The sequence below is a fragment of the Coffea arabica genome, chromosome 8e, assembly GCF_036785885.1.
Source record: "Coffea arabica cultivar ET-39 chromosome 8e, Coffea Arabica ET-39 HiFi, whole genome shotgun sequence".
NCBI lineage: Eukaryota > Viridiplantae > Streptophyta > Magnoliopsida > Gentianales > Rubiaceae > Coffea > Coffea arabica.
The window spans coordinates 532,809-559,332 of NC_092324.1; the positions used below are offsets into that span (position 1 = coordinate 532,809).

At 36.5% G+C, this 26,524-nt stretch overlaps 2 protein-coding genes and 1 long non-coding RNA gene across 6 annotated transcripts; 2 read left to right on the forward strand and 1 right to left on the reverse strand.

Moving 5' to 3' along the window:
- Positions 1–208: 208 nt before the first annotated feature.
- Positions 209–5,718, reverse strand: LOC113704050 (UDP-N-acetylglucosamine transporter UGNT1-like). Of its 4 annotated transcripts, XM_027225681.2 has the most exons (10): positions 5,325–5,706; positions 4,210–4,286; positions 3,072–3,230; positions 2,846–2,979; positions 1,976–2,106; positions 1,850–1,894; positions 1,655–1,752; positions 1,024–1,131; positions 858–914; positions 209–747 (listed from the first exon to the last, which is right to left on the reverse strand). In XM_027225681.2, the coding sequence occupies exons 1-10, from the start codon at positions 5,455–5,457 to the stop codon at positions 673–675; spliced, it is 1,017 nt and encodes a 338-aa protein (XP_027081482.2). In that variant the 5' UTR covers positions 5,458–5,706; the 3' UTR covers positions 209–672. The 4 variants fall into 4 exon arrangements, 2 of the variants coding, with proteins under 2 accessions (XP_027081482.2, XP_071917693.1); XR_003451562.2 differs by lacking the exons at positions 209–747; positions 858–914 and adding an exon at positions 1,214–1,416 and having other exon boundaries at positions 1,031–1,131; positions 5,325–5,718; XR_011819906.1 differs by lacking the exons at positions 209–747; positions 858–914 and adding an exon at positions 1,214–1,416 and having other exon boundaries at positions 1,031–1,131; positions 1,605–1,752; positions 5,325–5,718.
- Positions 5,719–14,773: 9,055 nt separating this feature from the next.
- Positions 14,774–17,190, forward strand: LOC113703063 (auxin-responsive protein IAA5-like). The gene is made up of 4 exons (XM_027224279.2): positions 14,774–15,231; positions 15,675–15,910; positions 16,054–16,144; positions 16,776–17,190. Exons 1-4 carry the CDS (start codon positions 14,942–14,944, stop codon positions 16,825–16,827), a joined length of 669 nt encoding a protein of 222 aa, XP_027080080.2. The 5' UTR covers positions 14,774–14,941; the 3' UTR covers positions 16,828–17,190.
- A 2,617-nt stretch (positions 17,191–19,807) lies between these two features.
- Positions 19,808–21,074, forward strand: LOC113703062 (uncharacterized). Its single transcript, XR_011820172.1, has 2 exons — positions 19,808–20,674; positions 20,747–21,074. It is a non-coding gene; the product is annotated as an uncharacterized lncRNA (long non-coding RNA).
- Positions 21,075–26,524: the final 5,450 nt, after the last annotated feature.

The following is a 26,524-nucleotide window of genomic DNA, read 5'->3' on the forward strand; positions in this document are numbered from 1 at the left end:
TAATAATTTAATATATATAAAATAAAAAAGTGATTAAAAAATATATTCGCGAAAAACGTAACAAACAATTTTTTCTTGAAAAATTGCTGTCCAAACAAGGATGACTAAACAAAATATATGCTTGTCTGCTGTCTGCAATGGGATAAATGGCACCAGTTTCCCAAATGGCAATTCATGCTCTTCGCCATCTGCTACAGAACAACACTAGTTCAAGGAAAGAGTAGCATTGCGTGTACCCTAATAATCACCTTCAAACATCACAATCGAATCCTGACTTCTGTTTCCTGTAAATATATTATGGTACATTGACAATTGTTGACCATGTTTCCGGCCAAATTATACACTAGGCCTGAGATTACAGTTGGAGGCAAAGAATAATTCCATCCTTTACAAAAGATAAAAAAGCATGGTCTCATCAGGGGTGATCACTGCAAAATCTACTATGATGACTGCATCTACTTCCAGGGCTTAATCCATCCGTAATAACTACAATTGAGCAATTGTGTTGAGACAAAGTCATTTGAGGTCCGAACATCTTCTTCATGGTACAAAATTCCCTAGCCCATGCAAGTGGCTACTTTTCAACGACCCATCACCGTTGATTAAGAAATGGGGCAAAAGCCAAAACTAAATTCTCTATTACCAGAAAACCTACACCGGCATCTTCAGCTGTCACTTCCCAATGAGCTTATAATACGCATATAAACCAGACCCGAAGAATCCAATAAGTTGCCCAATAACATTCAACTGCAAAAGCAAGCAGGACTCTTTTCAGCTTTTTATTCAGGGGAACAGGAAAATGCGTTTACAGATCCGTGGCTAATGAAAAGACAGTTAACTAGAGAACCGATACTCACGATGTCAAATGGAAGCCCACCAAATATTATCCACCCTAGTGTAATAGTAAAAAGGTCCTACAGAAGCAGAAAGCGCAAAACAAGGATATATGAAAATAAGTTTACAAGGTATTAAGAGAGCATATATGATGATGCATCCAATACCCAAAAGATGATTTAAACAAACCTTCAAATTGCCACAGATAGTCTGCGTGAGTGCTGAATTGAGAGTCGTGTTCAGGAAAATGCTATAATTCAAGAAGAAAGCAAGTATGCAGGAAAGTAGCAATACAACCTGCCATTTTCGGAAATAAAGTCAGGAAGGCCTACAAACTGTAAGCTGACCAAATTAAAGGACAAGAAATGTAGGCATTCACCAAAAGAGCAGCACACAAGTTACGACCCCCAACAATACATCCATAAGTCATTCTTAAGCTGATAAGATATTCAAATGATATTCAGCAAGCAAGCAACCAGCAACTTAATGAAAAGAGAGGCAGATGTTTTCATAGGCACATGAGATTCATAACTTGAAGACCAATGCCTTGTGAATTACACCCTTTTGGAGGTATTCAGAATTCTACAAAACAGCAAATCCAGAAATCAAAACAAAAGAATGTCGATAATTTCAGTATCCAAGGAACTTGGCATCAATCCTTTCTCAAAGATACATGCTAAAGGAAAAGGCAATTCGTTATTTACCGTTTCAAATAACAAACAGCAGAAGATAAATTCTATGATTACAGAAAAAGGCAACAGAAGACATACAAATATTAGTGACTTTCTGAGAGATGAAGTTGTATGAACATTGGATTTACCAGGAACCCAGGAGAAAGCAAAGAAGAAAAATTCATTGTCATCTCCAAGTCACCTCGAATAAATGTCCATATCAATAACACAGGTCCACAAAGGATTCCTACGATTAGATTAATACAGAGAATTACAAGTCAACTGATCTGAAATCCAATGAGGACAAGCAAAGCGTGGAAAAGAGAGAGGTCAATTCTGCTTACCATTGCACCACATGAGACCGAAACTGTTGAGGCCACTAGATTTTCCTGGGCAAGAAAAAATATCAGCAAGGACAAAGAAAGAATGGAGTAGCAAAGGAAAAATGGAAATTTGAAGCAGAATTTTACCAACGCGTGCTATGGTTGCTAAATATATTGCCGTGGTGATGTTGGATAGGAAAACAACAAGATACCCATAGTAGTCAAAGGACAAGTCCCGAGCTCCCGCAATAAAAGCACCAAGTACAATCAATGCCACACTGACAAAACCTTGATTATTCTTTTTGTTAAATGGTATTTAGAATTGCAACATGAAGAAATTACATCCACTAGTGAGAAGCTAATGCATATTCAAAGGCTAAATTTAAGAGAACTAAAGCTACCATATTACACTTCAGTTGCCTCTCCAAAACTGCATACAAAAACAAAAGCTCTTTGCTATGAGGCCATATGACCCATAGCAATGCCAGATCAACCAAGAAAATTCAGACTCATTTGAATCTGTGCAGAACTATTTTGGAAATATATCACTTAAATGTTTTTCAATGACAAGAATATGGAAGCAACAACAAGGCTCCACAACCTACCTGGCTTCCAGAAGCCTAAAAAATGTGTTCCAAAATAAATACAGGAAATATTCACTTTTGACGTGATTTGGGAGCAAGAAAAAGCATGCAAAAATAACTTAAAATCAGCACTCCAGGATCTATTTTGTTATGCCAGCATTACTGCTTTAGAACCAAAATAAACCAATATTACAAAATGATGCGTTTCGTTCAGAAAAAAACATGCTTTTCAGTTCCCTTTTACAAGAAAACATTGATTAGAGGTTTTAAAAGAGCACAATTAATTTCCCAAAGAAAATTTCCTATTTAAATGATACTGCCAAATAAAGAATTATAACCAGCAATGCCTCGACAATAAAACACGCGACTTCAATGAAAAATATAAAATGCAGCGGAATGACACAGCGAAACACTATTTCAAAAGAATGCTTACCTTCCAAGAATTGGAGGGGTGTACTTCTGCCTTACAAGGATATACTCCACAATCATTGTAAATACAACAGTTGTTCTCCTTAAGGTTGTATACATGGGAACATTTACTCCCCGAACAGATTCCATAGTAGCTAGCTTTCAAGGAGAACCAGAAGATTACAAAATCATTACTTGAGGTAAGAAAATAAATTAAACAGAATAGCAAATTTAATAGGTAACGCAAATACCATGTAAAGCAAATAGGTCACAGCAACTGGTGAGGTGTTGATCAGAGTCCTTAATGGCACCATACTTTTAAAAGTATCAGCCATTGCAGCCTCACCCGCATGAAATGAAATGAGTTTCCAGCGTCGTAATGCATAAAGGAAGCAACATGAACATATCATCTACAACAAAGAAACATCGATGTAACATGTATGCAATCAGTGAAATCCAGATCGATGAGAAGCCAACTGAGAATGGAAGCCAGGGTAGACAGCAATAAGACAAATAGGAAAAAAGAGCACAAAGTGACCAAAACCATACAAACATCATCCTCAAAGGGGCATAAAAAGTGCTGAAAGCCATGGTTTATCATCACCTAATCTGCACCATCTTGCATTATGAAAACATCCACAAAGACTATAGCGCAAATTGTTAGTATGAAAAAGTTCAGTAGACCAAGAGAGTCAAGGGTGCAAAAGACCTTAAACACCCTCGTTTACTAGGTTTTGGAGCCAATGCAAATGCAAATGTGTGAAATTATTTTGCAAAGGCTTCTTCCTATTTATATTGTCAGAAAATACTGACTACAGGTAAACCATCATTTTAACTTTTCAGATCCTGGATGATGCTTATATCAAATTGCAAAGCAGATGAAATATTGGATCCAAGTTTGGAGGTACTCCATCCAACAATTGCACCAAAACATCTTTTCCTTTTTTCAAAAACAACTCATGGTTACAGATCCACCTTTCAGGCACCATGGCGCTAAGAGTTCGTTTAGAAACTTTCATCCAACCAGAGATGGGAAAGGATGTCAATAAATTTATTTTCTCACGCAGGGCCCATTGTGCAATGATCTCTTATTAAAAATGCCAACTAAATGGTCATAGTCCACAGGAAATACAAGACCACTGCTGAGATACTGTCAGACCTTCTCAACTCTACAAAACTTTTGAGAATCAAACGAAGAGAGTATTTTTCTTGTATTGAAAAAGGAATTGAGAAAATGAGGTTTTCACAATACATAGATAACTAACTAGCTACAAGATTATCAAAATGGCAATTAAGATCAGCAAATGAAATTTCTAAAGGAAACCCAAGAGAAGATTTCGAATCAAATCTGAGGCCAGAAATTGCTGATAAATGGTTGGCAATATCTACCTGACAAAGAGTGATGACATTAGCACAGGGGAAGTTGTATGAAGAAAGAGCTGCTTTGTTGAACAATATCAAGAGCACTGCAAAAGTGAGCAGATCAAGTGAATGTTGACGAGTGAAAAGCAAACCTGCCAGCTTCTAGCTTAATTACTTTCACATACTAAAGCATTAGGAAGTAGACGATTAGCTCAACTAAAAGCACTTACGAAGTCAACTCTGTAACAAAAATACATGCTAAAACAAAAATCACATCCCTTCCTCGCCCCACATCATGTACTTAATAAAGTGAGGAACCTCTTCCGACAATTTTAATCCGCCGCTTAATGCATTTTAGCACACCGTAGAACAACGAAGGACAAGGGATAAAAAAGTATTGTATTGTATTAAGTAAGCTATACGAAAGGAAATTAAGGCACATAAAATAAATCCCAGGACTGAAATAAAACCCATCAGATTTCCACATTATCACTATTACAAAAGCCATTATGGAATGAGGTGAACTCGAAAGAAGATGCCTAAACATCAATAATCGTACCCTTATACTTTGCAAATTTTTCTAACCAGAACAAACTTAACTTCCGGAAACATAAAAAAACAGTAAGTTGCATAAGATGTTTAAAAGTGGTTCATTAACTAATCAAATCAAGTTAACACAAGATTTAGTTTTCAGTAAGTATGTTAAGCTCAGCCAGTGAGCCAAAAACTCACAAGTTTACGGGTAAATCGATCAAGCTGTGAGCAGCTGGATAAAAGCTCATCTGAGCTTTAGCTTAAACAAACAATAGTAGAGCGCGCCTTGAATACAATTAAAATCTCATTCAAAAAAAAAAAAAAGAAAAGAAAAACCAATCTTCCACAGTAATGTTCTGGTCGATTAGACCCCTAGTTTTCCGTCTACGCAAGGTGAATCAACACTAGATATACTTACGTCCACCCAAGTACATAATTAGGTGATTACCTCCAATATATGAAGCGCAAAATTACCGAACAAACAAACATGATTTGAAGCGTGAATTGCATAAAGCAGACAGAAAAATCAAACTTAAGGATAAAAACGATGCAAAATATACAATAATTGCAGGGAAATGAGAAATGAAGAGTAAAAAGAGAGTAGCTACCAGCACAAGCCATGTAAGAGATAGCAGCATAGGCTCCGCGCTTTGTCATGGGAGATCCTTTGAAAATTTTCTCCTCCGATTTCGGCGGCGCATCGGTCCCCGTCAACGGCAGTATCGGGCTGTTGGATGCCATTTATGTTGCGTATCGGTACGATCGATCTCGCGGCTACTTTTTCAGTCTTTGCTTCTATGCCTATTTGACTTCGTATCGTCTGTTCAGGTCACCACCAACCAATCTTATGGAACTCAGCTGTTCCGCCGGCGTTGACGCGGCGAAGAGCTGATTCGTCCAGGACTCGAGATTAGCAGTTTCCTGGTAGAGCCTCCAAGATTTACAAGTAAGATTTGATTAACTCTTTCTTCTTTTTTCGACTTTGATTCGAAATTTTATTATATAGTAGTTCCACTTCCACTGTTCCACATACAAATATTTTTTAAATATATTCATTAATTAATGAGTATTAATTTTCAGGCGGTATATCATCCGCTTTAATTATATGATTAAGGAATTAAAATAATCTCTAAAACAAACAGATTTACAATATAACAAATAGATAGGCGAAATAACCACTTTTGTACTGATTACGAGATTTTTCAAGTGAGCAGCAAGCTGCCCCAAAATTAGACTAGATTTTTCTTAGACAGAAGATCGGTAGTATCAGGTGACTGATGTATGATAAATTCTGCACCTACGTCTTTTACTGCTAGCTCATAATAATATTAATTAATGTGTTTGGATGGAAGATTATTTGCCCAAATATATTTACTTATATCACCGTTACAATTTTCAATACACCTTTTTATCTTTTCAATTATCTTTTTATCTCACGTACATCACATCACAAAAAGTGTTACAGTAAAAATATCTCAAATAATTTACAATCCAAACACATATGTTAGGTAACTTTACTGCAGGCTCAAAGAATTGCAGCTCTATTTGATAATTCATTTTCGCACTTAAATTTAATGGATTCAGATTTTAATATATTCAAATCGTTTGATAATAAAAAATTGAACATCTGAATTAATTAAATAACATTGAATTTTCTAAGCAAAATTTGCTCCCAAAATTAAATGATAAACTATTCACTTATCACTGAATATGATATGCATTTAAATGTATTAGATTTAAAACTTAACAATTCAATAATTTAATATTTTCAAATTTCAAATTTCAAACTTCAATTTTATCAAGCGTACACTCATATTTTTTCACCCAAAAAAAAAAAAGAAAAAATTTCGGATTGATTATTAAACCACTTTTACAAGGATCGAGTCACTCCAATTGTCAACGGCGATTGCACTTGGAGTGTAGATCATAAAACAACAGACATAAATACTAACATAATTTTCAAACACAAATTTTAATGAGTAAAAAAAATTGTTGTGTAACGAGGAAAAGAAAGAAAGATTCTTACCAAAAAAAAAAGAAAAAAGAAAGATTGATTCCTTCCTTCCTTCCTTCAAACGGAACGAACAGAGACCGGGTCAGGCCGATTCCCAAAATGCCATTATGGCTATTCCTCAATGTCTCGGCTATTCACGGAACATGAGAAGTAGATGATTAATTAGCTGCTTTTGAAAGAAATCAGAGAATTTCTAGAAAATCCTACAAAATTCATTCGTTCTTTTTTTTTTTTTAGTGGGATAGATGGCCAGAACTTCATTTGGATTTAAATTCTACTGAGAGGTCAACTAGAGATAAAAAATTAGTAAAGAAACAAGAAGATCTTTCTTTTGTCCGATTCAGACGATTGGGAAATAAAGAAATGTTAATATATTCAAGATAATTACACCGTTTCAATTCATCCTATTTCATTAGATCCGAGATGTGATATGGTGAATAATGCGATTCTCTTCGTCCATGTTTTAAGGAAGCCTCAAACTGGGAAATTTTGTTCCTCTTCTGTTTTTAATTACTTCAATCCTAAGGAACACAAGTTCATGGCCAAGCTTTAGAACCAAATATTTGTGTCATTTATCTGCACGTAGAATCGTCCTCAGACCATAAATGAGAGCATTCAATCCTAATGAGATAAAAGTCTGCATTGTTACTCGTATGTATACAAGTCTAGAACACTTACACTTGTGCTCTTTTCACGAATGGATCTCGAATGGGACTTCAAATCCATCTAAAGATGGTGTGTCATTCTTTTCATAACCATCCGATGATTTTTTTTTTCTTTTTTGCCAATGAAATGCATGAAAACTCCCCGGAAAAAAAGATATTGCGGGCAAGAAAAAATGAAATTTAAAATTCTAGATTTTATTTTGCCATGCTTTGAATTCGTGTCATTTATGAATCAGTAGTTTACCTATGATTTCGAATGTAAACTAAGGTAAATCCATTTTGGGGCAATTGTAATTGTGTTAGATTGGTATAATCCATTTTTCGATGTACGTAAACAAAATTCACGACTTCATAGGTAGGATTATCAGTTAATTTGGCACTTTAACCAAGTCACCATCCAAACTATGCCGTCGGCGCAATGTTCTTGCTCCTCCGATTGCAGGCAAAGACGAAGGAGGATAGGGGACGGGCCAGGGGCTGTTTGTTGCTTTTGTAGCTGATAAGGTACATGTGTCAAGAGAGTTTGAGACAGTGCAATCGGAACATTGCAGTACATGTTTTTTTTTTCTTTTTCTATGAGTTGTAATTTTATTTATTGCAATAATCTGTACATGTTGTAAAATGATGCTAAAGTTTATTTTTTAAAATATATATATATATATATATATATATATGCAAGTTGTGTTGAAATTAGGGCTGCAAACGAGCCAAACCGAGTCGAGCCTTGACTTAATTTCATCGAACTCGAGCTCGAGCTCAAGTTTGATGAGCTGACAATTTTGAACCTCGAGCTCGAAAAAATAAAAATAATTATTTTATTTTTTAAAAAAAATAAATAAAATAATGGGTTTGTTTGGACAACTTTGATTTTAAATAAAAAAATTTACTTCACAAATTTCAACCACCTTCTTATCTTCCAAATTACCTTTTTATCTCACATACATCACATCACATCACAAAAAGTGTTACAGTAATTATCTCAAATAAATCATCCAAACAAACTCAATATTTTTTCTTAATAAATAATAAAATATTAAGGATATTTATATAATTTTACTATTAAAATAAAAAAAAAATAAATAAATAAATATATATACTCGAGCTCGCGAGCTAACGAGCTTAATATTTTGAGCTCGAATTCAAGCTCGACTTTGACTCGAGCTCGACTTGAGCTTGTATTGAGCCGCTCGCGAGCGGCTCGATTCGTTTGCACCCTTAGTTGAAATTACATGGCGTTATTCGAATTGTATATTTTAATTTAGGATGGGGGTCTACAAAAGAAGGAAACCCCATCTATTGATATTCAAGGCAATTATATATATATATATAGACGTTCATATCTCTCCTCTGTGCTAGTTGCAGGATGAATGGAATCCATTTGACATCAAATTCAATGCATATTGATCGGTCTGAGTCACAAATGGAACACTGTTGTCTGCAGGTCATCACTACATTTCTTGGCATGCATTGGAATATTGGAAACATGATGTAAAAGTTAGCATACTAACCATCACTATAATGAAATGAATCTTAACTAAAAACCTTGATTCATGAACCTAATAATTCCGAAAATTACAACACAAAACCAATGAAAAATCAAAATCAACAAAGATCAAAAAGCTCGCATGCACATTCTGTTTTCACGAAATAATGGGTACAGCCCCAGCCCTCTTGTTCAAAGGCTCGACATGCTGCCTGCTGAGCCATTTCTGGATTTCCCTAGTAAAGGAAACATTGGGCTACACCTACTAGCCTAAAGGTGCCTATGATGTTCTTGCTTTTTTCTTGGTCAAAGATGGAATGATACATATCGTCCTCAAGGTGAATATAGAAGCCGGCCATGCACCCAAAAAAAATCAAGCATCAAGGATATATAGAAAGCAGCTAGTTTATGATACGAAAGATGTTATGGCCCTATCTAGATACAAGGCAATAAATCTGGGGGGGATCAACATCATGGTATCAATGGAAAACTGCCAATGTTACTCAAATCTCCACAGACCCCCACGTGTGTTTGCCACTGCTGCTGCTGCTCATGAAACTCGAAAGATGGTGCCCATATGGAAGGAAGATACTACTAGCTAGATATATAAAATGGGGTTGGGCCATTAATTGGTGAAAGTTGAGAGAGAGTGATCTTTCCAGTGACATCTGTCCTGAAAATGACTTGAGAAGATTATGATACTTTGAACTCCTATCGCCTCAGACTCGAACTTCATTCGGGATTCAACCAAACTCTTATCCTGAAGATTAAGGTCCCTATAATTCTTCAATGAGTTGCTTTTAGTTGGAGGGCAATATGATTTCTTGAATTTTGGGGTTCTTTGGGGGGGGGGGGGACCTCTTGGATATATTGTTGGGACAAGAGCATATTGTTATCTCTTATGCTTCTTTGCCACAGGGTCCTACAGAAAAGGAAAGGAAAGGAAAGATAATTTCGGATATCAGAGTGATGCAGCAGTCAGTTGTTCACAAATGGTGGGCTAGCTAAGAAGGGTTAAACAATTGAGAAAGTGGAACTACTGAATTGTAAAGCCAAGAAGGGCTAAGGCCAGGAAGAAACCAAGAAAACTATTGAATTGTCGATGAAACTAAAGTTAAAGGATTAATTCAACTGTTGAGACTTGGTCCGTCTACCCCATGATGCATATGTAACTTTGACTTGCAGTAGGAAAAAACAAACCGAAGATCAAGAAACACACAGCAATTTATTCGCTTTGCTGTGTCATCTAGCCATATCATTCTCGACCCCAGCAGAGGTAGAGATTTGCCAGTGATAGTAGAGTTGCCGGTTCGTCGAACCTAGCTAGCTAGAAGCGTATATAGCTGTTGAATGTGATCAAGGTTCACGTACATTATGATTCTACCACCAACTATTTCATTTCAAGAAATGCGCAAATTTGTATTCAATGAATAGATGATAAGTCATTTCAAGCAGTCTGCAATGAGAATAATTGATAGTATATATGATGAACTCATAAAATTACAGCATATCTACATCTGCAACATTTCTATGTATCTTCAGTTTATGATGTCGGGGAGCAAAAGAGGGTGAATTTGACAGTTCTGGATGCGATTGAAAACATGGCAAGCTCCCAGCTGATCCAACAGAACGTGCATGATGTAATATGGACTGGATCTTGAGTGCACATATAGTTTGATAGATAGTGAGTGAGTTGGATCCTGATTCACTGAGCTGTGGGTGGGTTGGAATTCACAAGAGCTTTCTACTCTACTGATGAATAGGGACAATGCCGAGCCGTTGGGGATCCACCACACGTGCAAACCAACGGCAGTGATGAGACTGATCGTGTTAAATGGTGATGAGCAAGTGGTTGATTGTAGGTGTTGAAGCCCAACAACTATGGAACTTCTGGGACTCCCGTGTCCATTGTCCTATCGCCCTGCCCCCACATTCAAGTATTCAACACCCCCCCGCCACGTGAACTTCACGAGCTGACCATTAAAACCACTCCTCTGCCTCCTTGTCCTCCGTCCCTTCCTCCTCAATTACTGCCATTTTGTACTCCATTAGATTAGATGGATCCAATGTACAACATTGGGATTTATTTACCGTGTTAATTACCAAGGTCCTGTTTGATAATTCAATCTAACGCTTCAATTTAATGGGTTAAGATTGTTCAAATGCATGCATTTGATAACGAAAAAAAAATACAACATGGCTTAGAATCAATGAAGTGTCACCGAATTTTCTAGATAAAACTTGCTTCGTTTAAAAAAATAAGTGATAAACTGTTCACTTAATCCGCGTTTGCTATTTGACAGGATCTAAGCGCGGAACAAACAACTATTGAGATATCAAGTACACAACAATTTAATGGCAAACAAGTCACAAGCACGAAAGATAAACGACACACAATCTTTAACGTATGTGGTTCAACTCCATCATTGAGCCCACGTCCATGGAGAGAAACCCGTTCTTTATTATGAGAGGAAAACCCTATACAAGAATACAATTTGAACTCAAACCCAACCCTTGTATACTATCTCTCATCTCCCAAGAACCCTCTCTCACACCCCATGTATAAGGCTACATGTCACCTCTTGTGTGCGTCTTCTGTAGTATGCCAACCCACCTATTTATAGAGAACATTATTTGACCAAAAAAAATCAAATAACAACAGAAAATCAATTCTAATTCCTAGACTTGTACATCATAGGAAATAACTTCTAGTCATAAACAAAACAGAAAATTTCTTTGACTACTATTTCAAGTAATTAAAACCAATTAGAAAACTAGTTAGTTCCACACAAAACAAGAAATTTGCTTAAAAGAAATTAAGCCAATTTCCTAACGGTATACGCGTTAACTACGAAACGCACTACATAATTTGCTAGCTCCTCGCAGTCTGCAGTCATAATAGTTGATGATGCAATTGTTACGGAGCAAAGATTATATTCTGATTCTTTCTGGTAATAGATCATTAATATACACACATGCTTATCCACCCGGTGTATGGATCAAATGAGAGAAGTAAGAAACACGTAACAAACGTATATTTGTTATTGTTGGGTGGTTTGTCCAGGGCCATTCCCCCCAACGCACACCCTCCACTCCTCCTTCCAATAATTTGTGTAGAAATGTTCAAGGAAAATCCGACAAAACGAATCGAGTAATATTTAAATCGAGATGATGATTTGGAAGTTGCATAATTATCTATAATGATCTAGAAGATGAAGAGAATGTTTTAATTAGCCGGAATACCAGTTTAGCTTTTGCAGCATCATGGAAGCTTTTGAAATGCAGATCAGCGGGGGCTGCTTAGTCATGGCGTGCTTGATGGCCATCCGCCGACAAGCTGAACATGTTGAAAATCAAGCATATGTTGCCAACAAGTTATCATAGTTCAAATGACAAAGTTACGTTCAAACAGAAAACCTTTGTACGTTTGAAATCATTAAAAGTGTTAAGGAGTGTGTTTTGTTCTTGCCTTCCTATCATGTGTTTACACTTAAACAACAACACAATCTTAAAAAGTTAACAAGTAATTAGTAGTACTTATTAGCACTCTGGACCAAAAATATTTTGCATTAGATTGTCCTCCTATAGTACCCCTTCCCTTTTTTTTAAAGAAAAAAAAAACCAACAAGAAAAAACCAAACTGTTTTTTTCTTTTTCCTTGTTAACAATATCAACTTAATTAGCCCTCACGGGGGTGTTCCAGCGGTAAACGGACTCTTAAGGACCCTTGTGGCCCTGAGTTTGAATCTTACCCTAAAATTGAACTCCCGTGACTCGCACGGAGTCGCTGTGTGGGGTCGTGGCGCACTCCTCCGATTTGGTGTGTCGGCTCTCGGGTCCTAAGGGTTCGAGTCGGAGCATGTTCCGGGTTACCCAAAAAAAAAAAAAAAAATCAACTTAATTAGCGAGGACACTCTTGCACTTGCAGCTTTCAATTTTACGAGTCCCTTTCTAACTTCCAATCTACTTCTTCAATGAATAATTCTATCTTTTCTACCATCATCTTTATTTTGTAACAAGTGGGATTGTGAAAGCAACCAACGACAAAAACACAAGGTTAGGTGACATTAGAAAAGATGATCATATTGGCTGCTGCTCCTTTCCATAAGCTCTCATCTCTAGCAAAGGAAAAGACTAATCAACATTAGTGTCGTTTAGTCAAAGTTTGTAACTTTAACCCATTTGCAACTAAAAAAGTTACGTGACATGTTTCCCACCTTGTTTTATTCCAAATCTTACAGCAAAAGAGTGAAGATGGGGTTCACCTTCTTCACTTTATTCTCTAGAAAGTAATTCTAGTGTCCACGTTCACATCGGTTAATCTTGAATTCCCGAAGACACTTGTTCAAAGCAATGAAAATGATCGCTCAATTTTAAAAAAAAAAAAATCTCTTCAGCCTTATATTGTTCAATGTACCGACGATGATTACAAGGTTAGCATTTTCAAGGAATAACTCCTCTTGTCCAAAAATACTGCAAGGCGCCACTTAAGGAGATTGGACTAATCGATTTCACCACGCGGTATTAAATAAACTAAGGGTTTTTCTTATGAATCACTTTAGGATATTCGTTAACACATCTAATATTCACATAATCTATCATATATATATACACACATACTAGCAGCAATCATTATCCTCTCTTGCATTTACATGATTTGTCTATTTAATCTTACCTATCTTCTCTTTTATTTATTTAGTTTCCCTAATTAATCTTATATTTTCAAAAATATTAGTACCTGAAATATATCTTAACGGGTTGGGCACCCGTTAGACAAAACCGTTCAACTAATAGAGAAGAAGCATATTACATGCATTGTGATTTTAAAAGTTACATCTCATTCGGATATTCTCACTTGGTGAATTTAATGGATTTGGCATTAAATAACTTTAAGTGGTGCCCAAGCGTAGCATATATAGAACCGAGTACCTTTTTTTTTTTTTTTTGTGTCGATACAGGGGTGTCCGGATCAATCCTTACGGGGCCCGACTAATCCCCTGCGGTCCGGACCCGGCGCCCCAACCCGACCCGAACACGTTGAGTGCACGGAGGAATCCAGCGTAGCGGAGACTCGAACTTGTGACCTCAAGGGTCACTGGTGCGAGGCGTTGCCGCTGGACCATTCACGCGGGGCATATAGAACCGAGTACCTAAATATACTCTTTTCTGCATTATGAATAAAGAGGGATGGAAAATTTGTGCTGTTTCATAAAGAAACAAATGGTAGCAGTGTATTTTACTTCTGGGATGTACAATGACAATATTTCCATCATGCATGAATAAGGTTGTAGATACTATTAATTTAGTTTAGCATCCGAACAACTTCAGACAGTCTTTTGATTAGTAGATGCACTGTCATTAATTGCGAGAGTAAGCAAATTAATCAACTACTGTACGTAATAAAAGATTATCGAGTAGAATAAGGTTGTTAGTCAGTTGAGTTATGCAGGGAGAAAAGAAAACCATGAGCCTTGGAAAACTTCAAAACAAATAGTAGACAAATACTATGATAGCGCATGTTTACGCACACATGCAGATGCAGAGAGGGGGGGAAAAAAGGAAAAACCAGTAGAACAAGTAGAAGAGAAATGAGACCTCCAGGTTAGGTAACAATGGGACAGACAGACAAGGTGGGCTACGACTTTGGTGAGAGTCTGGAGTCCGGACTGAGCGGTCCAGAGACGGTAGCTCGCCCCTTTTCTCTGCTGTCAATATCATTGCTCCTCTTTTCCCCGACCCAACTTCAATGGTGTCCTTCTATTCTTCTCTTTCCAGACCGACAACATATGCTCCTTTTTCCAATTCTAATTTCCTCTAATTCTTCTTCTTCTTTTTTTTCCTATAATCTAAGTAGCTCAAGTCAACTTTCTATATATACAAGCTTTTGGATGACTTCAAAGCAAAGCTCCATATAGCACTAGGCCTGGTATATATAAATATAGATATCTAGGAGTAACTGATCACTTTAGACAAAAGCCCCATATATTTGAGCTTTGTGTATATTTTAATAGGTGTGTTGATTTGTTCGTTTATGTACAGTAGTAGTCCTAATACTATAGCATTATGGAACTAGAACTAGGACTTGCTCTTTCAGTTTCATCGGTCCATTTCCCCAATAAAAGTTTCGACCTAAACATCAATAAGAATGCACTGCAGCTCCAAGAACAACAACAACAACAACAACCTAAAGATCTGATCGAATTCAAGAACCTGATGATCACACAAAAGCGCAGTTTTTCTGAGGCATTTCGTGAAGACAAGACGCTTTCTTTGCTGGTATGGAACGGCCGGCAGCCAAACGATGATGAAGATGGGGAAGAGCAAGAGAGAGAGCCCTTTAGCCCTTTGGACATGTAAGTGGGAATTTTTTTATATATAATATACGTCAGGCCAAGTAAAAGTTCCTTTTAGCTAATTTTGCTTGAGAAATTCAATCACATATTTTCTGATTTTTTTGGGTTGAAATTAAGTAGTAAAGGAAAATTTCAAAGTATTTTTTCTTTCTCTGAAGAGAATTGATACATAAAAATGTGTAGAACTTTAACATATACGAGTATAGACTTTCGTAAACTGGATGAACATAAATGTAGCTTTAAGAAAATGCCTATGTGCATTCCAGTGACATGGGATGCATGTTTAGCTGTTGCTTCTATTTGTATTTGAATAAGGTCTTGGGTATTGTGGCTAGTTAACCTCAATTTTGCTTGAATGTTGACAAATAAAGCATGTTTAACAATTACGAAAATTTTAGAACAAACACAAATCGACTCCTAGTGTTTGACTAAATTTTTCACAGCAAGAATGATGAGGACGACCATGATCAAATAGTGGGTTGGCCACCTATAAAATCGTGGAGGAAGAAATTTCTCCGTGGTGGCCGCCAGGAAAGAGCACTGGAGAGGGCTGGTGTTAGAAACTCGGTATTTGTGAAGGTGAAGATGGAGGGGGTCATCATAGGAAGAAAGATTGATTTAACTCTCTTTGACTCTTATCAAGCCCTCACCAATGCCGTGCTCAACATGTTTGCCAAGTGTAAGTCTCAAAAGCATTAAATTCATTCCCACGACTTGTCTTTTTTTTTTGTGTGTGGCTATTTTGCCTTGGAAATTTGCAGATATCTATCTATCTATCTATCTAGCTATGGATTAATGAGATGAGTTTTGCTTGATGCACAGACAGAAATGGTGATGAAGATGATGGACCTTATATTCTCTCGTACCTGGACAAAGAAGGAGACTGGCTCCTAGCAGGAGACGTCCCATGGCAGTATGTACTGTATACTCTTAGCCGCTTTATTTTTTCTGTCTTATGTAGTTAAGATCATACAAATGGCTTTCTTTCTTTTTTCCCTCCCTTTCTTCTTAATTGAGGAACTTTTTGGCTCTTACCCGAAACAAGTATATTTGCTTGGTGGGAAATTGAAGGCAGAAGCATGTCACATTGAACAGTAGTCTAAAACTGACCGTTCATTAGTCATGCTGCAATCAAGAATTAATCCTGAAAAACTGAAAGATCACATCCAGTTATGCATCAATCTCAATCTCTTTGACAGTGAAGAGGGTTGGGCAACATGGCTCGAATTATGTCTAGTTCAAAGCGGTTCATGTAATTACGACTACATTTGATGTAAACTTGTATGGTATTAATATAATCGCCAATGTCGTCGCACGAGTTAACAAATTTAAATTTACATCCAAATTGTACGAATTTACACTAACAGTTACAAGAATTATATCAACCGGTGAGCCCTGATCAGTCAATTTTCTAATGAATTGGTTGAGATGGGGGGCAGAAGTACTAATGAAAGTTTAACTAACTTTTACTGATTAAAGTTGGAGTCTTTACAGTGTTGATTAAAGATAATTGTGTGATGGGTTGGGATCCAATTGTGTTGCAGAATATTCGTGGAGTCTGTGCAACGCATTGAATTACTGAAACGAAGGAGTTGATGGAGTAGGAGGGGAACGATTGGAATATTGTCAGTCACAAGCTAGGAAAAGGCGATAATTAAAGCAGCAGTGCAAAAGATTTGAATGTGGTCGGAGAACTTGCTATCTATTCTGTAATTTGTTTTGGGTTTTTTATTTTTATTTTTCAGAATTATAAGAAGTTTTACTACTATGTACTAGCTATATATATATATAGCCTTGTCGCACAACGTTTCTCTTGTTTGTTTTGTAAGAGGTGGACTAGCTAGATGTGTGTGAATGTGTGAGAAATCTCTTTAATTAAGCAGGCTTGTCCGAAATTGAAGTCTAGTGATAAGAAAATAAATTTCACCAAAAGTTATTTTTTGGTGGCAACTTTCCTCATAGAGTAAAATAAATGAGTCATGAATGTTTTGAATTTTAAGGTTAATTATCTGAGTAAATTTTATATATATTGCCAGTGTTTACACGATTAATGACACATGAATAAAAGTTGGAGTTCAAATTCAAATTTCATATAACTGTTATTCATGCAATGCTGACAGTGTATATACCGTCAGTATCAGTGTATATAAAATTAATCCTAATAAATTACCATTCAAAATGGAAAGAAGTCGGTTTTTATGTTCGAAATCATGAGCTAATTTGCATTTTTAGGAAAAAAAATGTTAATGTAGGTGATGCTAGATAAATTGTGCATTTTTTTTCCTGAGAAGTCTATGAGTATAATATATTTCGTCGATGAGAGCTTTGTATGGTAGTAAAAATGATAAGCTAAAGGTCAAAGGAACTAGAGATATTGGGTAATGCTTTTATAATCATGAGATTAAAAGGTGGGGGGAAAAAATTGCTCCTAGTGAGATGATCAATTTCACAATCTTCCGAGTGAAATTGATAGGTGGGCTTTGGTAATTTGATTTAATTTTTCACCTATGTTTAGGCCGATTAGGTGTTTTTAAAGTGTTTTTCAAATTTTTTACTGTAGTAATGTACATAAAAAATTTTTATTGTAAATGGTTCACTGTTTTTGGAGGTGTTCTTGAGTAGATATTTTAAAATACTTTTAGAATGAAAAATTCTTTTGAGATTTTTTTAAAATTAAAAATATCACAGCTTATCACTGCCATCCATCATTGCCACCACCCCATCCCTCCTTTCTCCTCCCTCTCCCTATACTCTACCTTCTCCTTCTCCTTCTCCTTCCTCCCATTCACTTCTCTTCCTTTCCACTGGAGCCCTCCCCTCCTCCCTTCCTCCTTTTCTAGTCGCAGCCAGAGCTCTCAAATCTAGTCCAAAGGGAGCTCTAGTCACGACCAAAAAGGGGAAGGTAGAGGAAGGGGCTCCCAATAGGGAGGGAAGAAAAGGAATAGAGAAAAAGGGGTGAGGGACGGAGAGGAAGTGAGAGGAAGGAGAAGAAGGAGACAAAAAAAGAGGAGAGAGGAGGGAGGAGGTAGCGGCGATGGTGGGGTGTGGTGAGTGGCAGTGTCGAAAGAACGAAGAGTGTATCAATTATTTATTTATTTAATTTTTAAGTGTATTTAATTGTATTTGAGACGTGTGTTTTTAGAGCTGCATTTGAAATTCTTTTCTGTAGATCCCACAAATAAAAATAGTTTTTCACAAAAATTCTCAATCCATAGGATACGAATCTGAATGCTATAATGCATGAAAATCAACATTGCAGAGCCCATTAAAAAGGAAAAGGGAAAAAAGAAGCTACTACTATTTTTGCCCTACTCCAGGGGATTGAGAGTTCTTGGAGAATTTCCTTGTTAGCATTAAATCATTGCCTGATCACTTAGGTTGACCGGTCCAACTTCAGTCAGTTTTTTCGCTTGGGCTGCTTGGACGCCAGCCATTTTACACGATTAGGTCAAACAGAATAAAAATTCCACTCCTACACGCTCAATATTATTATTGTCTTTGGCAAATGAAGAATAATTGATGCCTTGAAAATGTTTTGTGGGTGTTTTTGTTGTGGGGGGAGGAGGGGGGGGGGGTGGGATTACTTATACAGACTAGTATTGTAATGCTCCTACAGTTGTATTGCATGGGCCCGATTGAGCAAATAAATGAATAGCACTAGTACTGCGACCGCCTGGCTTTCAACGCGGAAATTGAAAGACTTGTCTGATGTACTAGTTGCCGAGCACGCGTGAAATTATTTCCAGAAAATGGTTGAGAGACTTCATGAATTGATGAATTGGATGGAGTTAAATCAGCTTGATCATTTTGACCAACGTCTTTATCTCCTACTCTTGATCTTGACATGAATTCCCTAGTCCCAATTACCATATGCAGGTGCAGGCATGACATCTTTGAATCTTTACATCCATGTAAAAAATATCAAGTATCTTCATTAAATCCCCAAAAACAATATCTGACCCAGTACAATCCTGATCCATGAGAAGTTTTATGTTGGTACGAAGTAACGTGCTCGATGTGGAGTGGGACCTCCTCTCCCGGGTCGCAGGGGATTAGTCGGACCCTGTAAGAATTGACCCGGACACCCCTGTATTGACCCAAAAAAAAAAGTCATTTTAAAAAACCCTTGTTTGGATTGCTGTTTTTTACAAAAAAAAAATTCTTACGTTCTTAATGAACACATTTTTAATTATCTATTAATTAGCAGAAAATTATGCAACAACTAAGGCCCTGTCTCGTTTACTTGTACACTTAAGAGCTTCAATTATGTAAAACTAAAGTATCGTTTTGTCATTGAAGCACTTGTTAACTGCTTCATTTTGTTAGGCTTTCGGAATCTTGAAATATTTTGGACTCAAAGTGCTAAATCCGGTCCATTTACTGGTTCTTGACAGTAAGCTTTTGGCATCAAAAATGCTTTTGGACTCAAAGTCCGTACACTGACGGCTCATGGAAAACAGCACAAAATAGCAAGTGGTCTCGTATAAAAACAAGAATTCTATTCATCTTGCTTGAATTGAGAGATTAATTGCTATTCTTCTAGAAGGGGGTTGAAGTGTGAAAGGGATAATTCTGACTGATTGATCTCACAGGCACAACTCCAGGAATTTTGAGTCTACGCATGCTGTCGTTCTTGTTTACTCAAAGAAAGCAAACACATTGGCAGGCATATATGATGGGATGTCATTCAGCTTTCACCGTGGCTTTTGTTGTCCCTGGGAATAGTACAAAATCAAACTTTCACAATCAAGAGCAAGAAATGGAAGTTCAAAAGTCATATCCAGCAACAACATTTCCATTTCATCATCAACGTCTGTTCAGTATTTTCTTTACTTCTGCGCCACTTACAATCTGCTTATGTCCATCTCTAGACTAGTCACTTTTGCCATTTTGCAATACAAACCATTTTGGTTCTTCAATTGCATGGCTTGGCTTCACTCTGATTACTGCTAGAGTTTCTCAATCACTACTACCATCCACGAGAGTTCATGCTCATGAATACTTTGGCGCCACGACTTCTTTTTTTTTTTCATCCAACCATGGAATTCTTAAGAAGCTTGTTCTTTTTTCTTTTTTTTTTTCTCTCTCTCTTTTTATGCTAAAGCTGATCTCTGCCCAGCCAACCACTGACCCAAATGAAGGGTTTTTCCCAGTTCATCATCATTTCTTTTCTTTTTTTTTTTTAAAAAAAAAGTTGTTCCCTTTATATAGCTGGCTAGTTAGTCTAAAGTTCTCAATTGAGCACTTCAAAAACTTTATTGTATGCCTCGTACTATTGGATAGCGGTTGCTGTGAACAAGATTCTTGATCATTGGAACTTGCAAACCAAGTTGAATATGACTAGGATTGATCCCTGCACCAAGAATGCTACTTGGGCACCAGACGCAGCAAATCCCAGGATTGCTTGTGAATGTTCTGCCACTGTCTGCCATATAACTCAATTGTCAGTTCATCATCCACAATTTTTTTTTTGTTTTATTCTTTAACGGAGACGTCTGATCCTCATATCATTTAGGAAAATTTATGCTCTGGATATTTCTGGTGAACTTCCACAGCAACTTTTTCAGCTAAAAGAGCTCATGGACTTGTAAGTGATCTTTAGCCTATTTGGAAAATTTACTTCACTTCCTCCTGCATAGCCGTGTGACTTAGAAATGACACTGCATGTTCAATCGAGTGCAACATATTGTAGGAATTTGGGACTGAATGTACTCAGTGGTTCCATCCCAGCTGAAATTGGTCAATTGTCGAAGATGCAATGCTTGTTACTGTCGCTCAAACTGATGAGAACTTTCATATTCAAAGCAGATTAGTTTGAAATCTTGATTTGCATAAGAACTTCACTGGTCTGGTAGTTGGCATCCATGCAAGCATTAATATTAAACGACAACTTTCCAAGATTTAAGACCAACAAAATGACTCATGCACTGTCTATAGTTCTTCCCTTGCAAAAAACCAGGATTAATAGAGCCCGGAGGGTCAAGGGGGCTAATATTACACATGATTTTTCCTCACACACTAGGATTGATGCACTTAATAATGTAGTAAAAAAAAAAAAAAAAAAGAGACCCTCATGCTTTTTTGGTGGAGATAATTTGCTATTTGACCCAATAACAAGAACTGGTGAAAATGGCATATCATATATAGTAGTAATCCTTAAAATGTGCCTGTGATCATGACCACCTGAAAACTTCAAAAAAGGTAGAATATAAGATAAGGGCTTTGGGCGGTTGATGGTCCAGGCTCTAACAAGATTGAACTCTTCCAACGAAATTAGGTGGCTGTTTCCTTTAAACTTTAAAGCATGATGATGAATTATGGCCACCAAGCTGATAACCCAAATTAAATGACTGCATATCAATTTCCGTACGCACAAAACAACCCCCCCCCCACCCCCCAAACAACAAAATAAAGTTGAGTTTTCATTTTTTTTTAACGCCATTTTTTGCCTACCACAATCCAGTGGTTGCGGTAATGAGGCACGTGTACGTGGGATTTAGTAAAAAGTGACATGTTCCCAAATTATTGGACAGTTTTTTTATTATTTCATTATTTGTAGGAAAACTTCAAATTTAATGTTAGATGATGCATTTCATAGACAGGAATTAGAAAATATATTATGTTAAGGAGATGAATTGCAACATAAGCATATGTTAAGTTTCTGTGGTAGTAAATCTAAAACTTATAAAGAATATTTTTTTAAAAAAATATTCCTCAATTGTTTAAATTTTGGGACTGTGGCTACTCCCCACCTCACTCTAAGACGGCCCATGATGCATCCGGTGGATGCGAACGGAATCTCATAAGTTCTATTTCATACAAATTTGCCCTTAGATTAGATGTAATCGACTTAGTAGATGATGTGACAAAAGTTTATATATATTCTCTCAATAAAAAAAAGTGTATTTTTTCTCCCGGGATGATAATTGGATTCTATTGATGTTGTAAACTTTACAATTGTGAGCAAAGGTATACGTTGACGCAGGGGAATTATCCATTCCACGTACTAACACATGCCTAAGGCATACGAACTAATCTTGCTACTTACATGATTGTTATCTTTACTTACTAGACAAAAGAAGCACATATGAAACAACACTGTCAAGTTGTGTATATCATCCTCCAGTTCAGACATTCTGATACCCTGAAACCTAACCTATGTATTTTTCAGGAGTTATAAGAAGGTTTTGTCAGATAAACTAGGTCGCAAATTGTTTTATCAACAGGTGTGCTTAAGATGACCATGCATGCATTTGCATGGTCATCATTCGTAGTCCAACAAATATTATTACAGGCTTAGAGCCAAAAAAAAAACATGCAATGCTGCTCCCAAAAATACTAACAACTTAAACGTCAAGAGATGCATGGGAAGATGTGGTCTTTACTTTTGTAAGAGTTACATCTAGCTGTGCCGTCAACGAGCTTAGAGACACAAAAGACGCATTGATCAAATCTTGAACTCCATAGTTAAAACTTAAATGTCACAAAATTTTTTTTCCTTTGTTTAAATACTTGGTGGGTATACATGTGGCGCGAGTGTATGTAGAAACATTCAGTCGTCTTTGCATGATGCATGTCGCTGTTTATCTACATCAAATTAAGATGTTTTTATAGGTCTCCCAGAAGAGAAGAAGAAGAAGAAGAGAGGATGTTGAGGGTTCCCTCAGCAGCAGTTGTTGCATTCAAGTCAACTTCTGCCTCTGGATGACAATATTCCATGTGGCTAACAATCACTGGGGGGTTTCTTAAAACTTCCACGAACGTCTTTAAGGACTGAAGCTGACATGAAATGGGTAGATTTATTGGTGGTTGGTTTGGTTATTCATTAATGTCAAGAGTTAGCCATTTTCAAAGCAGTCAATTTGCCACTGCATAATCTGTGCACATCTTTTCTATTGTTTGAGTTCAACAATTAGGTAGAGATGAGATGAAAATCTATATGATGTGGTTGATATTTGTTATTGCTTTATGGATTAATTATAGTATATGTTTTTCTAATTAAAACATGCTGCAGCAGCTGAAGAAATTGATGTGGAGGTACTAACAACTATTTGCCCACAATTTTGGTCTCAAAAACAGTGGATGATCAATTTTGTGTTGCATAAAATTACACTTTCCTCCTCGATCTATTATTTTGGTGCCTGTAATTTCAAATTTGCTCTCAAGACTTGCAAAATATGTCCATTTGATCCTATTTTGTGTGGAAAAGTTACATATGTTGTAATCAGTTGTAAGACAACTGTTGAAATACGCCAACTTTTCTTACAGATTTCACTAGATTATATTTCGTATCAAAATAATTTAGTTAGTAGCAGAATAAGTATATTTATTAACCAAGATCTGCATGTTGATTTGTTAACAGATATTTTACCTAAGATTTGCTAGTAGAAAATTATGTTTTGTTGAGATTTTTTTTGGATAATTGTTAGGTGGATATTTTGTTAGTTTGTTTTATGTACTCACTATAAATGGTGAGTTGATGAATCAATAACATAAGTTTATTTTCAGTTTCAATACAAGTCTTTTATAAGATTTTTTTTTTTTTTTTGCAACACTAATGTGTTGTTTCTTAGTTTATGCCCAAAAAATTCAACAACACCAGGTCGGTTAATTCACCATGATCTGAAATATTTAAATCAGATCCACACCTTCTAATATGAAAAAACAAGTTGTAAAGTGATGCAATATTATGACTATAATGCAATCAGCTGAGAAGAACTTTGAAAATTTTGTTATTCATAGAATCAATATTTACCTGTATAATCAATTTAAAGCACATGCCTCACCAAACATACTTTGACTTTAAAAAGTTGATTCACATTTTCTGATTGAAACAGAAAAGATAAACAAAATCAATTGGGGCCAAAGTAAATGGACAGATTCACAGCATTATGAACCATTAGGTTTTTCTTTTCTTCCTTTTTCCAACCCCCTTCCTTCTGTTTTTGGGTTTGGGCTGAAATTGAATACATTGAGGACCAATCAAGGTGCTCAGGAGGCAAAACGCATGGATAATTGTGCTATGGATTTGTGAAAGCAGTTCCAACTCACGCATACAAATCTTGCTATTCAATGAACATGGACTTTAGGACAAGGAATTTGATTAAAACTGCATCAGGGAAAAGCAGGAAAGAAAAGAAAAGATGAAGACTTGTGCTATCTAGCTGGCACAAGAGTCAAGAAGCTGCATTTGTGTTCTTGATGCTGTTCAATCAATTTCCAATCAAACTCTGTCAGAAGTCATTTTTAGTCATCCCATCTTCTCAATTTTAAGAACATCAATTGGCCCAGTGACACTGCAGCATGAGGAAAATTAATATTAGCAGGCCACATCAAAGCAATATCATAATCTTGATGTTGAATTGCTGCAAATGTTGCTTTTACATGTGTTGTAATGGTTTGGATCAATTCGATTAAATATGCAGCGTGATTCTGTAGATACAATCATTACTTTGTTAATCATTTCCTCCTTTGGTTCCTGAACGTGGTAGCCACGCCAAGAATGCTATCCCTGTGCAAATAATGAACCCATGTCAAAATATCATGTTGCAGAAACTGATTGTGCAATAGTTGGTTAAGAAAATTTTTAAAACAAGAACATTTATGTCATGTGGGATTTCCATGTATAACTCATGACCAAGCAACGAGGACTTCATTCGAGGGTTTGCCATTTGAAGACGGTATATTTCCTCTGGTCACTTAGCAGTTATAGGCTATAGTAATATGGAATCATGAGTTCTAGCTTGTGTTCCTTAACCTATCATAACAGTTGCTATTGCTCAGCTTGAACTTGACATGATATGCTGAGCTGACAAGAGGATGTACCCGCTCAGTTGTTAAAGACAGCCACAGAATGGTAATTTTGTCCACCAGGCTTCCCAGCAATGTGACCTGATGACCATTAGCAACCAGCAAATGCTCATGGATTCAGAATCAAAATTAAGCAATGTTCTTAAAGATAGGTACAATTCATGGATGCTTTCCCTGGTCCTCAATGTTGATGTAAAATCTGCAACTAAACGTCGCATCTGAGAAGGAAATGATTGTGAAAGTACTTCCCTGCTGACAAAGAATCGAAGTGGCATCACCGTTTCAATATTTTGAGCAATTTCCTTCATGATAATTTTGCCATCTTGATCTGCAATGTGCAAGAAATAAGCATGCTAAACTTGCCAGTATCAGATGAAGGGGAAGGTATTAAAAATAGAACAAGTGCAGTTCTTATTCTTTTTGCTAATTATTAGGCAAAAAGGTTCATAACCTCAATTAATCAGTCAATTAAACCATGTGCTGAAGAGTGGTGAGATACATACAATCACCAGACTTGAACAAAAAATCTGTGTAGTTACTCTTTTGCAACCTCTCAGTTTTTTATAACCAGTTTTTGTTAGCACTTTCATTCATAATTATTAGTCAAGAAAACTCCACGCCAAAGCAGGGGACAGAAAAGAGCAGAAGTGGAGTACAGAGAAAGGTAATTATGATTATTTGGATAATCTATCAAGAAGTTTTATTTGCATATATAAGATACAATTTCTCAAAAAATGTTAAGATTGCAAAGAAAAAATCACTTGTGCATCAGAAGATTGCTGTGACATCTTAGCTTCCTCCAAGATCAGAGTTTGTCAGATTACCATAATCACAAAGCTGGATACTATATCCTGGAATATGCTTGTACATATTGGAGGATTGAGGCCTGTAAAACTACATGTGAATATAATAAGAGCTGTCAATTTCTATCTTTATATACAGGATGATTAACAGTCTCCGCTACCAAAATGTTCTTGCACCTGCGAATTCGATTTTGGAAAGTAAATGCAAAATTTGGAAAGCAAACACAAAATAAGTAACAGAAGCCTAGTAGCTAACTCCGGCAAAAGGACTCAGCAACCTATCTCTATTATCAATCTATTTATTGCGCTTCTGTATATTGGTTATTTTTACATTCCAAACAAGTTGAATTTGAATGTTACTTGGCAGACAATTGCCTAGCATTCGTGTCATTTGAAGGAAAAAGGGTAAAACGAGGCAGACATGCAAACAACCATGCTCCTGTCTACGATGTTGTCTCTAGCAAGCCAAAAGTGAAGATTAACCACATTGCATAAGTGACTAGCAGGTATTAATCCTGCTGCAATGGGGAATAATCTTGACAGAAAACTGAAATAACAGCTTGGGAATAGCCATCTCCAAACATCATTCTTATCTAATCTTTCTGAAGCCGTGGTCTGCCTGTGCCTTGTTCCAGTGAGAAATCCTCTAGCTACTTGACAGCTGCTTTTTGAAAGTTTAG